This window comes from Oncorhynchus masou, chromosome 16, assembly GCF_036934945.1.
Source record: "Oncorhynchus masou masou isolate Uvic2021 chromosome 16, UVic_Omas_1.1, whole genome shotgun sequence".
Taxonomy (NCBI): domain Eukaryota; kingdom Metazoa; phylum Chordata; class Actinopteri; order Salmoniformes; family Salmonidae; genus Oncorhynchus; species Oncorhynchus masou.
In genome coordinates, this window is record NC_088227.1 from 8642199 (window position 1) to 8655713 (window position 13515).

The following is a 13515-nucleotide window of genomic DNA, read 5'->3' on the forward strand; positions in this document are numbered from 1 at the left end:
TTCCACATATTATTCTATTCAATGCCCCATTGTATAGCCAAATCAGTTCTTCTCGAAAATATAGATCATAACGTTGCTGCCTGTCATAGTCAGGCTGTCAATCATGCTAAGTGAAGGAGTTTGCACATGCTCAGTGTGGGGGTCAGTGGTGTGGAGCGAACACCTGTGTCAGGGGGCAGGACCTGGAAGAGAACACAGCCAGGTTGAGAAAAGTGGAAACTGTTATGGATACAGCTCTTTACAAGAGCACTGTGGCCTCCCCCAGCATGCTTACTGCTGCTTGGGGAAAACCTCTCTCTGACGGTATTTCTATCCAGAAGGCATACCTGGAAAATACCCTCCAGGTAACCCCCTATTCACCCACTGTAACTTCACTGCACCTTTCGTAGTGTTCCCAAAGACTGTACCCGCTATGAGGGCTTACATCTCAAAGTATCACCCTAATAGTTTATATAATTATTTGAGCTGGATGGTGGCTGCTGGGCTTATATCAATCGGATTATTCTTGACTGCACTGTTGATGCCACTATCCCTAACCCGGTATCTGGTCTCGTGAGGATGGTGAATGACCACCGGCTCGTCAAATAAAAGTCTGATGAAGAGCCTGATGAATACAGTGCTGATTTTGGTATTCTGTCAAAAGGGATGGCTATAACATCAACATTTTTATTGCATTCTTTCTTTGTCACCTTAGGGTCCTATCTGAGCATTTGCATTTGCCAATAAGAAATATTAATTGATTTTCCTTAGTTCCTGTCTAGTATATGAGTGTTAAGAGGGTAGTTTTCCTTGTTTTCTTCATACAATAATGTTAAAACACCTGGACCAAAGTTTGCACCCGGAGGCTACTTTCATTGTTCACTGTATATATTTGCCCAGCAGCACTCTTCACATTGTTTTCTTTGGTCAATGATACAGCTATCGGGGACTTGTAAAGCTACGCAAACAGGACATGCCTCTCCTCAGCTCAAATAATTTGCCTCTCCCATTTTTTCCAGTCTATGCTACTTTTTTCATTTTCCTTCTTCACTCCTTCTCTCCACCACTCCTTCTCTCCCAGAGTGCTCATTCAGTGCCATCACAGATCTGGTGTTCCTAGTTGATGGTTCATGGAGCACTGGAAGAGACTTTAAATACATCCGTAACTTCATCTCCGCCATGGCGGGTGCCTTTGAGATTGGGGAGGACAAGACCAGGGTGGGCGTGGTCCAGTACAGCACTGATACCAAGACAGAGTTTAACCTCAACCAGCACATGAAATGGGGCGAGCTCCTCAGAGCCATCAACACACTGCCTTACAAGGGTGGCAACACCATGACAGGTACTTACCCATCCCATGTATAGTACCTGGCTATACAATAGACAATCATAACATAATACCAACTGACAAAGCCGTAGTTCGTCATTAACAACAACTCTCTGAGGTTGGTAGAGTGAATCAAATGCGCAATGTTATAACCAAAAGGGACGTCATGCCACTTTGTTACAGGTGAGGCCATGGACTATTTGCTGAAAAACACGTTTACTGAGGCAAACGGTGCCAGGAAAGGCTTTCCGAAGGTGGCCATGATTATCACAGATGGGAAGTCTCAAGACCCTGTGGAGAACATTGCCAAGAAACTTAAGAACATGGGGGTGGAGATCTTCACCTTGGGTATGTGACTACAGGCTACCTTTCTGTCATCTGACCCTGTTTATGTCTTACTGATACTGCTAATCCTGTCTACATATATATTCTATAGTCACGGGAGTAAATTGACGTGTTCATATCACCAAGTAAAGGATCCTGGGAAACCTACAAGTTAGAATGGTATGAAATGTGTTTCACACATTTTGACCATGTTGTCATTCTTTCCAACTGAAGTTATGACATGGTCTGTTGAAAAATGTATATATTCCATAGTGAATCCAGCTGGTTGTTCTTAAAAGTGGAAAATAGGGAAAGGCCTCTTGCTTCATTTCATATCTTTATAGATCACTTGTTTTATTCAGTATAATAAAAACCTGAGGAACTATGCCGCAATTAATTCCTACATTCGGAATAATTTTCATGTGCCGCCATTGACTTTAACAAGGAGTGTTTGGACTTTATTGGCTTTAACTATGAATGAGTAAACCTTCTGAAACTGTCGGGAGATCAGAATTACAATGGTGATATGGAACATTTTCCCGAGTTTTTTACAAGAGACCATATACATTTTACACCACTTTTTTGTTCTTTGTCCAATTTAGGGATCAAAGGAGCAGATGAGGACGAGCTAAAACAAATGGCTTCAACCCCCTACAGGACCCATGTCTATAATATTCTCAACTTTGACCTTATCAAAAATGTGCAGAAAGAGCTCATTACCCATGTGTGCTCGGGGGTGGACGATCAACTCAACTCGCTCGTCAGCGGAGAGGAAGGTAAAAATGCAGTTTTACGACTCAAATGTTGGAAGTGGTTTTGGCGTGGATAAACGTTGAAGAAATTATTAGAGATGAAGGAATTAATGGGGGTGGATCAAAACTTTTCCAGCTAGGGAGAGGAAGATCACTTCCTAACAAATTCCCGTCGTGATTTCTTTGTTGTGATTGTTCATTTACAGTTATTGAACCAGCATCAAACCTCAGAGTCATGGAGATGGCCTCCAAGTCTATGAGGGTGACATGGGACATTTCCTTTGGAGATGTCTCGGGTTACAAGCTCCAGCTGATCCCCATGATGGCCGGCAGCAAGCGCCACGAGCTGTACGTAGGTGCCAGCCAGACCTCAGTGATGGTTACGGGCCTGTCTCCAGACACAGAGTACCAGATCAGCCTGTTTGCCCTCAAGGGCCTGACCCCCAGTGAGCCCATCATAACCATGGAGAAGACTGAGCCAGTCAAAGTGTCCCTTGGTGAGTATACTCCACAACAATATCTTAAAGTCATACTGTATGTCAGTCATTGTTGTAGTTATTCAGTGTCTGATTTTGTCATGACATGACAGATGTTTTTGCGTCCTCTTCTAGAATGTTCTCTTGGAGTAGACGTGCAAGCTGACGTTGTCATTCTGGTCGACGGCTCGTACAGTATCGGACTGTCCAACTTCGCTAAAGTCAGAGCTTTCCTGGAGGTGCTGGTGAACTCCTTTGACATTGGACAGGACAAGATTCAGATCAGCTTGGTTCAGTACAGCAGGGACGCTCACACTGAGTTCTACCTGAACACCCACCACGACATGAGCGCTGTGGTCAATGCCGTCCGGACGTTCCCCTACCGTGGCGGTTCCACCAACACCGGAAGGGCCATGACCTATGTCAGGGAGAAGATCTTCTTGACCAACCGAGGATCGCGGCCAAATGTCCCCCGCGTCACTATCCTCATCACAGACGGGAAGTCGTCCGACTCCTTCAAGGACCCGGCCACCAAGCTGAAGAAAGCAGATGTGGAGATCTTTGCCGTGGGCGTGAAGGACGCTGTGAGGTCTGAACTGGAAGCCATTGCTACCGAGCCTGTGGAGACCCATGTGTACACCGTGGAGGACTTTGATGCCTTCCAGAGGATCTCCAAAGAGCTCACCCAGGCCATCTGCCTGAGGATTGAGCAGGAGCTCCTCAACATCAAGAAGAAAAGTGAGTAGGACCCTCTCTATATCTGCATGATGTAGTTATTTTTGTTAGTCAGTAAACCCATGCCAACTGTACTCAAGTGAAGATAATGGTTAAAAATAATAGTAATTAGGGGGGTGCTTACATTTGTCGTATTCCACACATGTACATGTGTGAATTGGAAATTCGTTTTTGGCATATCCCACTCCCCATGAGACCCCCTCGGAGAGTGGGGTCAAAGCCAGCGATCAGCCATTATTGATAGCGATCCTGGAGCAGTTAGGATTAAGTGCCTTGCTCAAGTGCACATCGACATACTTTTCACCTAGTTGGCTCTGGGATTTGAACCAGCGACCTTTCGGTTACTGGCCCAACTCACCAAACTGCTAGGCTACAGTAAGTAAAGGAATTTCTGAGCTAAATAGAATGTCTTGCAAACAAGAAATATGGGGGACATTTGTGTATGCCATATATTCTCAATGGAGATAATGGCCCAGCACCCAGTATTTCCAAAGTCTAAGATGTTAATGTAAGTGTCTTAGATACAATATGTTTGCAATACAAAAATAAATGCTAGCATTCTTTGAATTACATAGTAAAAGTAAATCCGGGGCACTTCAATTAATATGATATGTTACTTTTCGTATGGTATGTATTAATTTGTGGAAGGCCATCATCCATGTGACAAATTACAATTCGTATGATATGTTATTAATTGCAGTTCATACAATATTTTACGAATTGCAATTCATACAATAAGTTATCAATTTTCAAAACGTATGATATGTTACGAATTCAAATTTTTTGCTAGGGGTTAGGGTAAAGGGTTAAGGGTAGTGTTAAGGTTAGGTTAGCTAGCATGCTAAGTAGTTGCAAAGTAGCTCAAATGCTGAAGTTGTTTGTGATGAGATTCGAACAGTGTGTAAAGTGTGAAGTTAACATCTGACACAGACAGTATCATACAGCGCCATATAGCAGCAAGCAAGGAGCACAGATTTCTGATGTATAACTTACATCCGAAACAGTAGTCGCTTTTTACGTTTTTGATTTCTTGATTTTGAGCAAATAACCATGTTTTGAAATACTATTACATGAGTAATTTGATGAATTGTGGCAAAAATTGTTCACCTTTTAATTTTTTTTTAAATACTTTATTAATCAATGTAGTTTTGATCAACTGCTTCTATTTGGACAATTCGGAGAGAATAACTCTTGAAAATGACTCCACTCTACCTTGGTCTTGTTGGTCCATGACCTGAGAAGTAGAAGAGAAAATCCTAAGATTGTATACAACATATGCTTGCAATTACATCTGTCACAATACTCTTTTCCAAAGTTATCATCTTCTGTTTAGCAATGTGTTACACATGTAAAAACTCTTGCCCTCTCAGGGCAGTAAGATGACTTGCATGTGGAAATATAATATCAAATATTAGTCGCTCTGCATTACATGGCCAGTGTATTGCGTAACTCACACAAGGTTTGGTTACCCATGATATATTCCTTACATAATAATCTATTATGACAACATCAATAACTGTACACATAGAAAACAATACACTAATGGAATAGAGATGTTTGAGTGTTATTGAGGCTCCATCCCAAATGGCGCTTGAGTCCCTATACAGTGCACTACTTTTGACCAGAGCCCTATGGGAGGCTGGGAATAAGGTGCCTTTTGGGACGCATCCTGAGTGTTGTGGCCTAACGTGTAGTCATCTACCATCTCCTCCAGGCTTACTCCCACCGAGGTTGTTAACTTTCTCTGAGGTTGCCGCCAGGAGCTTCAGAGCCACTTGGGAGACCGATGCCCTCAATGTCCTGTCCTACCTGATCCAGTTCAGACCTGCTGCTGACGTCAACGGGGACTTTGTGTCCATGTCCTTGCCCGGGGACATGCTCACCACTCTGCTGCCTTACCTCACACCCCTCACCCACTACGAGGTCAACGTCTTTGCCCAGTACAGCGAAGGAGACAGCTTCCCTCTGAATGGATTTGAGACCACACTAGATGGTCAGCACCGTCAGACCAACAGATAAAGAATTTGATGCCAATGCATCACTTCTGTTCTACTATATTTGTATAACCTCTAAATTCCTTATGACCTCTAATCCCACCGTCTTTGTTGCAGAACAAGGACCAGTGCGTAACCTGAGGGTTTCAGAGGAAACGACAGACAGTTTCCGGGTGTCGTGGGCGGCAGCACCAGGGGCAGTGGTACGGTACCGTCTAACCTACGTACCAGTCAGAGGTGACAGCACAAGACTAGAGACAGCCACCGTCGGCGATGAGACCACCATCGTGCTGCCAGAGCTCTTCCCCTTGACAACGTACCGCGTGATGGTGGCTGCAGAGTACCAGTCGGGCGCTGGTGCTGAGATGAAGATCGATGGCACCACCAAAGAAGGTGACTAAATCTTTGCTTATGTAACAGGCATCTCTGCGCTTGCTTAATAGTATAGCTTTACATCGCAGTCCCTCACTGTGCTCAGACTAGGGCTCCTCTGCCTTGCAACGTCTTAGCCAATTATGTTATAGAAAAGCTATTTGAGACCTTTCATGCTGGGGACTGAGGCTAGGAATCCTACTCCCTTATCCCTCCAGGGGTGCGAACTGAACATGCCTTTTGTTTCTGACAAAGTGTTCATTTTTTTAAACTTCGTGTTCTACTGAGCTAATTTTCCACCCAAAATGACTGTGTCATTAGATTTTTGGCGGAAAGGCATCACAAAGGGGTTGCAATCTAAGGGGGGATTTTTTTCGATGCATACCGGAGGTGTGTTTGTGTGTGTGTGTCCAGTAATGCTGTAGTTTACAGCGTCGGAGCCAAAGGAGCAAGGAGAAATAAACAAAAATGTACTCTTATTCACCACGGCAGCCACATTCTTCTCAGTGATTATCAGCTCTCAGAGCAGTTAGTGCCCACGGATGTTCCAGCTCCTTTAAATAAGGCAGCTGTTTATTTCCAGAGCCTTTGAAAGCGTAGAACGTATCCCAGCCTGTGCCTCTTTGGCATTCACCACCCAGCTGTTTCAGAGATGGATTTGTGTTTTTACCTCAATCTTCTTCACAATTTTGCCCTTATTGTGCTAACCACTGCGTACCTTTCCAAAAATCTAAAGGTTTCTGTAATTATATGACTTAAGATTTGCATTAATGAAGACTTGTGGTCTTTACAATCTGTCTTGTCTAACAACAGACTATAATCAGGCTATACTAGACACCTCAGCTAATTGGTGATATGCCATAGCCTACACACAACAACTTCAACTTTGATTGGCTCCTCATTGACAGTGTGGCTTTCCCCGCCTCTTCTCTCCCAGCGCTGGGATCTCCTCGTGACCTACAGGTCTTTGACCAGACCGTGTCCACCATGAGGCTTTCGTGGGCGGCGGCACCGGGCCGCGTCCTCCAGTACCGCATCATTTTCCGTCCGTCGGCGGGTGGCGAGAAGAAGGAGGTGTCGGTGAAGGGAGGGAACACCAACACCCTTCTGAAGGACCTGCTGCCTGGCACGGAGTACGATCTGGCGGTCAGCGCACGCTACTCCTCTGGCCTAGGAGACCCTCTGGAGGGGAAAGGAACCACACTGGAAGGTAAAGCAGAGAGTTGTTTCATTGGAGTGCAGCTAGAGTGGTGTTTGTGAGACAAGGGCGGATCCCGAAAAACAGTTATTCTCACAAAAACGTATGTAAAGTCTGAACGGCTTGAACTACAAGCTATTATGACCCCACTATGATGAGCTGTGACTTTCACGAACACGCTCTGCTTTGCTATATGATGTTCACAAGCCACACAAAAATCGTTAGAAGGTAAAGGGTTCGTCTACATAGAAGATCATAGGAAATCTGAGGACATAATGTCTATAATACTGTAATAAGCTCACATACACTACCGGTCAAAAGTTTTAGAACACCTACTCATTCAAGGGTTTTTCTTTATTTTTACTGTTTTCTACATTGTAGAATAATAGTGAAGACATCAAAACTATGAAATAGCACATATGGAATCATGAAGTAACCAAAAATATCTTAAGCAAATCAAAATATATTTTATATTTGAGATTCTTCAAATTGCCACCCTTTGCCTTGATGACAGCTTTGCATACTCTTGGCACTCTCTCAACCAGCTTCACCTGGAATGCTTTGCCAACAGTCTTGAAGAAGTTCCCAAATATGCTGAGCACTTGTTGACTGCTTTTCCTTCACTCTGCGGTCCGACTCATCCCAAACCATCTCAATTTGGTTGAGGTCGGGGGGTTGTGGAGGCCAGGTCATCTGATGCAGCACTCCATCACTTTCCTTCTTGGTAAAATAGCCCTTACACAGCCTGGAGTTGTGTTGGGTCATTGTCCTGTTGAAAAACAAATGATAGTCCCACTAAGCCCAAACCAGATGGGATGGCGTATCACTACAGAATGCTGTGTTAACCATGCTGGTTGAGTGTGCGTTGAATTCTAAATAAACCACAGACGGTGTCACCAGCAAAGCACCCCTACACCATCACACCTCCTCCTCCATGCTTTACCGTGGAAAATACACAGACGGAGATCATCTGTTCACCCACACCACGTCTCACAAAGACACGGCGGTTGGAACCAAAAATCTCCAATTTGGAATCCAGACCAAAGGACAAATTTCCACCTGTCTAATGTCCATTGCAACTTTTTTGGTTACTTTATGATTGCATATGTGTTATTTCATAGTTTTGATGTCTTCACTATCATTCTACATTGTAGAAAATAGTACAAATCAGGAAAAACCCTTGAATGAGTGGGTGTTCTAAAACGTTTGACCGGTAGTGTAGCTGCTGTCACAAACACAACATAGTTGTTACTGACTAGGCTGGATATTCATTTCCAACTGAGATTTTTTTCCCTCTACTTTTAGTATTCGTATAAATTTGTATCATGTTTTTGCTTGGCAGAGTTTATTGTTCATTGACATTTGTCAATAAAACTCATGAATGCAACTGTTTATGCCAAATGTTGTGTTCTACTTTTAGCCCTGGTTGTCCTGAAAATAACATGGTATATAACTTCAATGTGAGGCTTTTTTCAGCTTTTTCACTATGCGAATCCCTGGGACCAATTGGGTTGGGGAGGGGGAGAGAGAGGGAGAGAGGGAGGGAGGGAGAGAGAGAGAGGGAGAGACAGAGAGAGAGAGACAGAGAGAGAGAGACAGAGAGAGACAGAGAGAGAGAGACAGACATAGAGAGAGAGACAGACAGACAGACAGACAGACAGAGAGAGAGAGAGAGAGAGAGAGAGAGACAGACAGCGAGAGAGACAGAGAGAGAGAGAAGAGAGAGACAGACAGACAGACAGACAGACAGACAGACAGACAGACAGACAGACAGAGAGAGAGAGAGAGAGAGACAGAAAGAGACAGACAGAGAGAGACAGAGAGAGACAGAGAGACAGCGAGAGAGAGAGACAGAGAGAGACAGAGAGAAAAAGAGACGAGAGAGGAAGAGAGAGACAGAGAGAGAAAAAGAGACAAGAGAGAAAGAGAGAGAGAGAAAAAGAGACGTGAGAGGAAGAGAGAGAGAGAAAAAGAGAGACTGAAAAAGAGACGGGAGAGGAAGAGGGAGACACAAAGAGAGAGAGAAAAAGAGACAAGAGAGGAAGAGAGAGAGAGAAAAAGAGAGAGAGAAAAAGAGACGTGAGAGGAAGAGAGAGAGAAAAAGAGAGAGAGAAAAAGAGAGAGAAAAAAAGAGACGTGAGAGGAAGAGAGAGAGAGAAAAAGAGAAAGAGAAAAAGAGAAAAAGAGAGAGAAAAAAAGAGACGTGAGAGGAAGAGAGAGAGAGAAAAAGAGAAAGAGAAAAAGAGAGAGAGAAAAAGAGAGAGAAAAAAAGAGACGTGAGAGGAAGAGAGAGAGAGAAAAAGAGAAAGAGAAAAAGAGACGGGAGAGGAAGAGAGAGACACAAAGAGAGAGAGAAAAAGAGACGAGAGAGGAAGAGAGAGACAAAGAGAGAGAGAAAGATAGAGAAATAAAGAGAGACCGAGATAAGAGGAATATACAGGTGACTCCTTGGTCTATGAGGGGGTTGCTGGCTGCCACTCCATGTAGGGCGAACAGGGTGAGTGTACACGCTGTGTCGTGATAAGATCCTTCAGCTGAACATCATTCACATCTGCCCCAACTCGTACCTCAGCTAGTCGGCCATCTGGTTTTCCTATAGCTGTTTTAGTCAGCTCAGCTCCATCCCTCTGGAGGCTGGAGAGCATGTTGTGTGCTTGTGTTTTGGCTGGCGGTCAAGCTGGTTGCCCCGGATTGCTGCCACAATAACACAGCTAATGTATCACACCCAGTGGTGCTCACCTAGTTCTTTACCTGCCACTGTGGCCCAATTTCAATGGAATGGACTTTGAAGTAGCATCAGAGCTGGCATAAAGCAGAACCACTAGGCGATATTAGACTGTTTTGGCAACAGTCACATATGCAATGCAGTAGGAAGGAGCAAAAGAGGAGTCTTAAACTGAGAACATCTCATCCCTTTTGCCTTTTCCACTAAATCCTTCCCTTTTACATTCATTTAAAAAAATGCCAAGAGCTTGACGTTAGCCAGCCTTCCGTCTCCAGGCTTTGCACAATGGTGCATATTTGACTGGACCTTGACTTGGTGTGACTGGGAATGGGCCATGGTCCTTGAACGTGTCTGAGCCTGTCATGGATGTCGAGGCGACTGGGGGAGGCCCCGGGCCCCCTGCTGGCAGACTTTCTTCTCTCCTGAGGGTCGTGGAGGAGTTTCAGAGTCTCTGAGTTAGTTAGTTTTCTGACACAGCATCTGGGACTCTCTCTGCATTCGCTCATGCCGCCTAGCCGACACACACTGATCACTTTGTGCTGGGCTCCACTGGAAGGCTAGGGATTCAACCACTGGGAAGAACCTATGGTATGTTTCAATTCCCAACTGAAAACAGTGGAATTACTGGATTTGATGTGTTGCAATTTCTCCCACTGTAACAATGTTGTGTGAATTCCTAAAACAAAACTGAACCGTAGTGGTATATTGTAGAAGGCACGTACTTTAATGATGAATATGTACAGTATCTAGCTGCAAGTCCTTATAAACAGAGCAAAATCCAATAATGTTGGCCCCAGTGAGGTAGTGGGGATTTGGAGTAAATTTGACCAGGGGAGTCCATTTTGTGATTATTTGTCAGGCCCTATGCCTGGACACACTTAAAGGGTAGTGGAGCCACGCCCTGCACCGGGCTACGTCCCAAATGGCACCCTTGTGCACTGTATAGGAAGTAGGGTGCCATTTTGGCCGTACCCTAGGCCTGCCTATGGGGGTGGCCGTTTCTGTGGAGCGCCCAGTTTGGCCCGCAACACACTCCAGCACAGCTCCAATCCCTATTGGGGGAAAAGGATGACTTCTGACTTGGAGTTCACATTCCTTTTCATTCCTTTTAAATCGACGGAGCACACTATGTTTCCCCCCTGCTAATTTAATATTTCGATGTGGTAGGAGGAGGACAGAATAATTGTAAGAAAACAAATGAAAAAGGGAAAGTGGTGAGATAATGAATGTTAAAGACAAAGGAGGCGTATGGAAAGTGTTACCTGGGAAAATACTTCAAAGCTGTGCAAACCCTGGCCGCCTCCATACTGAGCACTCACCATCCACTTTCATCAGGGAGTGGTGATGACGAGGAGCCCAGACTGCCAGGAATCAAAAAGAACCAAAGCGAGGCATGGAAATTGAATCAACAACGAGCATAAAGGAGGTTGAAGGCCTAGTCAAGAGGTGGTTTACTCTTACTGGGACTCAGGCTCTGTAGCTATATAGTTGTCTTCCTTTAGGATAGATAGCACCTTAGAATCCCCCCTCGCAGTGAGCAGAACGTTTTCTCCCTCTCCTATCTGGCATTTGTCAGAGTTTATAAAGGATTCCAGTTGCTGTTGACTGATCCTCAGGGATGCCGTGAAGACAAACATGTAGTGGGCAGACTGCACTTCAGGACCTGCACTCTCCCTTCTATTGGACCAGGGTCTAAAGAATATGAAAGCAAGGTTCAAACCTCAAACATTAAAGTTTAGCTTGTTTTGACTGTGGTACTGAACTTTTAGGCTCTTTTGGCTTAATATCAGTGCTGGATACAAATGCACAGCAGATTTCTCCGCTGGATAGAGTTTTGTCTTGAGTCTTGAGGAGATTGCAACGTGCTTGATATGTCAAGGCTATTTAGAATGTCAAAGGCCTGAACAAAATCAATGCCGCCTGGTGTTGGAAGGCTACAGTGAGTGCAGATAAAATAGAACAGAACAATAGTGTATATATTTTGTTACGTTTCAACAATTAACTCATTTGATTGGCTTAACATTGTTATTCAATGTTATGCAGGCAGCCGTAAAATCACATGGTTGTTTATTCAGAAAGTATTCCAAGCCAAAATAGTGGATTGTTTTTTTTGAGAGAAATGGTAAGTGTAGTGTTTAAAAGAAAGCGAGTTGAATTTACTGTGGTTTTGTTCAGTTTTGCCTTATAATAGGGTTGAGTGGGTTTCAGGCCCGGCCGCCGAGCGCCAGATTCCCTGCTAGAGCCGCCTGCGGCTTGATATTTAGAAAACCTCCAGACTCCCTCCCAGACATTGAAAGTGAGAGCCAATGGCAGTGGCTGCTGCTGTGCCTCTGTGGTGGAGACGAAGAGCCTGCCCATGTGGACTGAGGCAGTACATGTCCAGTAAAATGAAGGAAATTAGATTTTAGCCGGGACTGGAATGGGTTGCTTCAGATTATATTATGTTTGATAGATTCTTTTTGGCGTGGCAGTTGGAAAGACTTTCCCTGAAATCAGACGCAGCTTACTTGTTGATCTATAAAATTAAACACATGCTTAAAGTTAACATCTCCCCCTGTACAATTCTTTGTCAGGAAAAAACCCCACATCTTTCTTTCCCCCCCTGAGGTATCACAGTACTTCCATATGTTTGTTTTTAATATGAAAGAGGACACATGTTGATTTGATGGGGCACCGGACGTTTGCGTTTATCGGTTAGCTTGTTTGGCTTCAGTGGTAAGATGAGAAAAAGGTAACGGTTTAAGTCAGAATCTGCTCGATGTGCTCGTGGTGGCATGGTTAGATTGGTCACGTGTCTTACCAGTAAATATCCACCAGTAGTCCTGCTCTGGGCTATCCTAAAACGATTAAGAGAGTCTGTCTCGGATCCACCACATTATGAACCTAACACAGGTTTTGATGATTCATGAAAATGTCATCTTGTATCTGGAGAGTAATACTGGCTGTGGTCCACTATAATCGGTTGACTGTGCAGTGCACTATCCATTACAATCCCAATATGTCCATTGGCAGAAAGAGAAGTGTTGTATGTCTAACGGCTACTCTCTGTTACATTGTAGTTACATTGTTTAGTTAGATCACTCGACCAGACATGTTTCATTATTATCAAAAACAGACAGAGTTTGTACTACTATGCAATGTTTTACCTCTATTCAACTCATGACCAATGTGGTGAGTTTGTTTTGCATCGCTCGGTTCCCAGGGTCGGTGAGCTATCGCCCTTAGGAGCAAACTCCGCCCGGCAGTGGCACAGAGTGATGCAAAACGAATGCGCCCAATGTAACATATACAATAGCGATACAGATTGTCACCGCCATTAACAAACCCCAGTCATGTCTTTAGTCCCTATAGACTGCTGGCTCTGTGCAGCATAAACTCCATGTGTCTTTTTGCAGTAACATGAGCCATGTGCACATGAAATTAGTTTTGGTCTTGTTTAATGAAACACATCTATATGTGAAGGCAAACAGGCTTCCCTTGTCTGCTTTATCAGTTAGGAACCGTGGTGACAACCCACATCATGACCACGCTCTCGCATAGACCCATAGCTCCTGTCAGTGTCCTCCCTCCCTCCATCACTCTCTCCATCCATCCAGTATATGAAGCAGATGTGCACTGTTGACCTTTAGTTTA

The 13515-nt window shown here is 44.3% G+C and overlaps 1 protein-coding gene across 4 annotated transcripts in view; it reads left to right on the forward strand.

The window, feature by feature from the left end:
* The window catches only part of col12a1b (collagen, type XII, alpha 1b), a 96535-nt gene that overhangs the window by 10522 nt on the left and 72498 nt on the right, over positions 1-13515 (forward strand). For 3 of the 4 annotated variants that reach the window (XM_064990673.1, XM_064990672.1, XM_064990674.1), the window contains exons 6-13: positions 1061-1321; positions 1490-1654; positions 2233-2406; positions 2589-2879; positions 2994-3596; positions 5308-5586; positions 5705-5980; positions 6897-7169. The exons of the other annotated variant lie outside the window; for it this stretch is intronic. In XM_064990673.1, the coding sequence (XP_064846745.1) occupies positions 1061-1321; positions 1490-1654; positions 2233-2406; positions 2589-2879; positions 2994-3596; positions 5308-5586; positions 5705-5980; positions 6897-7169 (2322 nt within the window). The remainder of the gene's footprint in view (positions 1-1060; positions 1322-1489; positions 1655-2232; positions 2407-2588; positions 2880-2993; positions 3597-5307; positions 5587-5704; positions 5981-6896; positions 7170-13515) is intronic. 4 annotated transcript variants of the gene reach the window in all.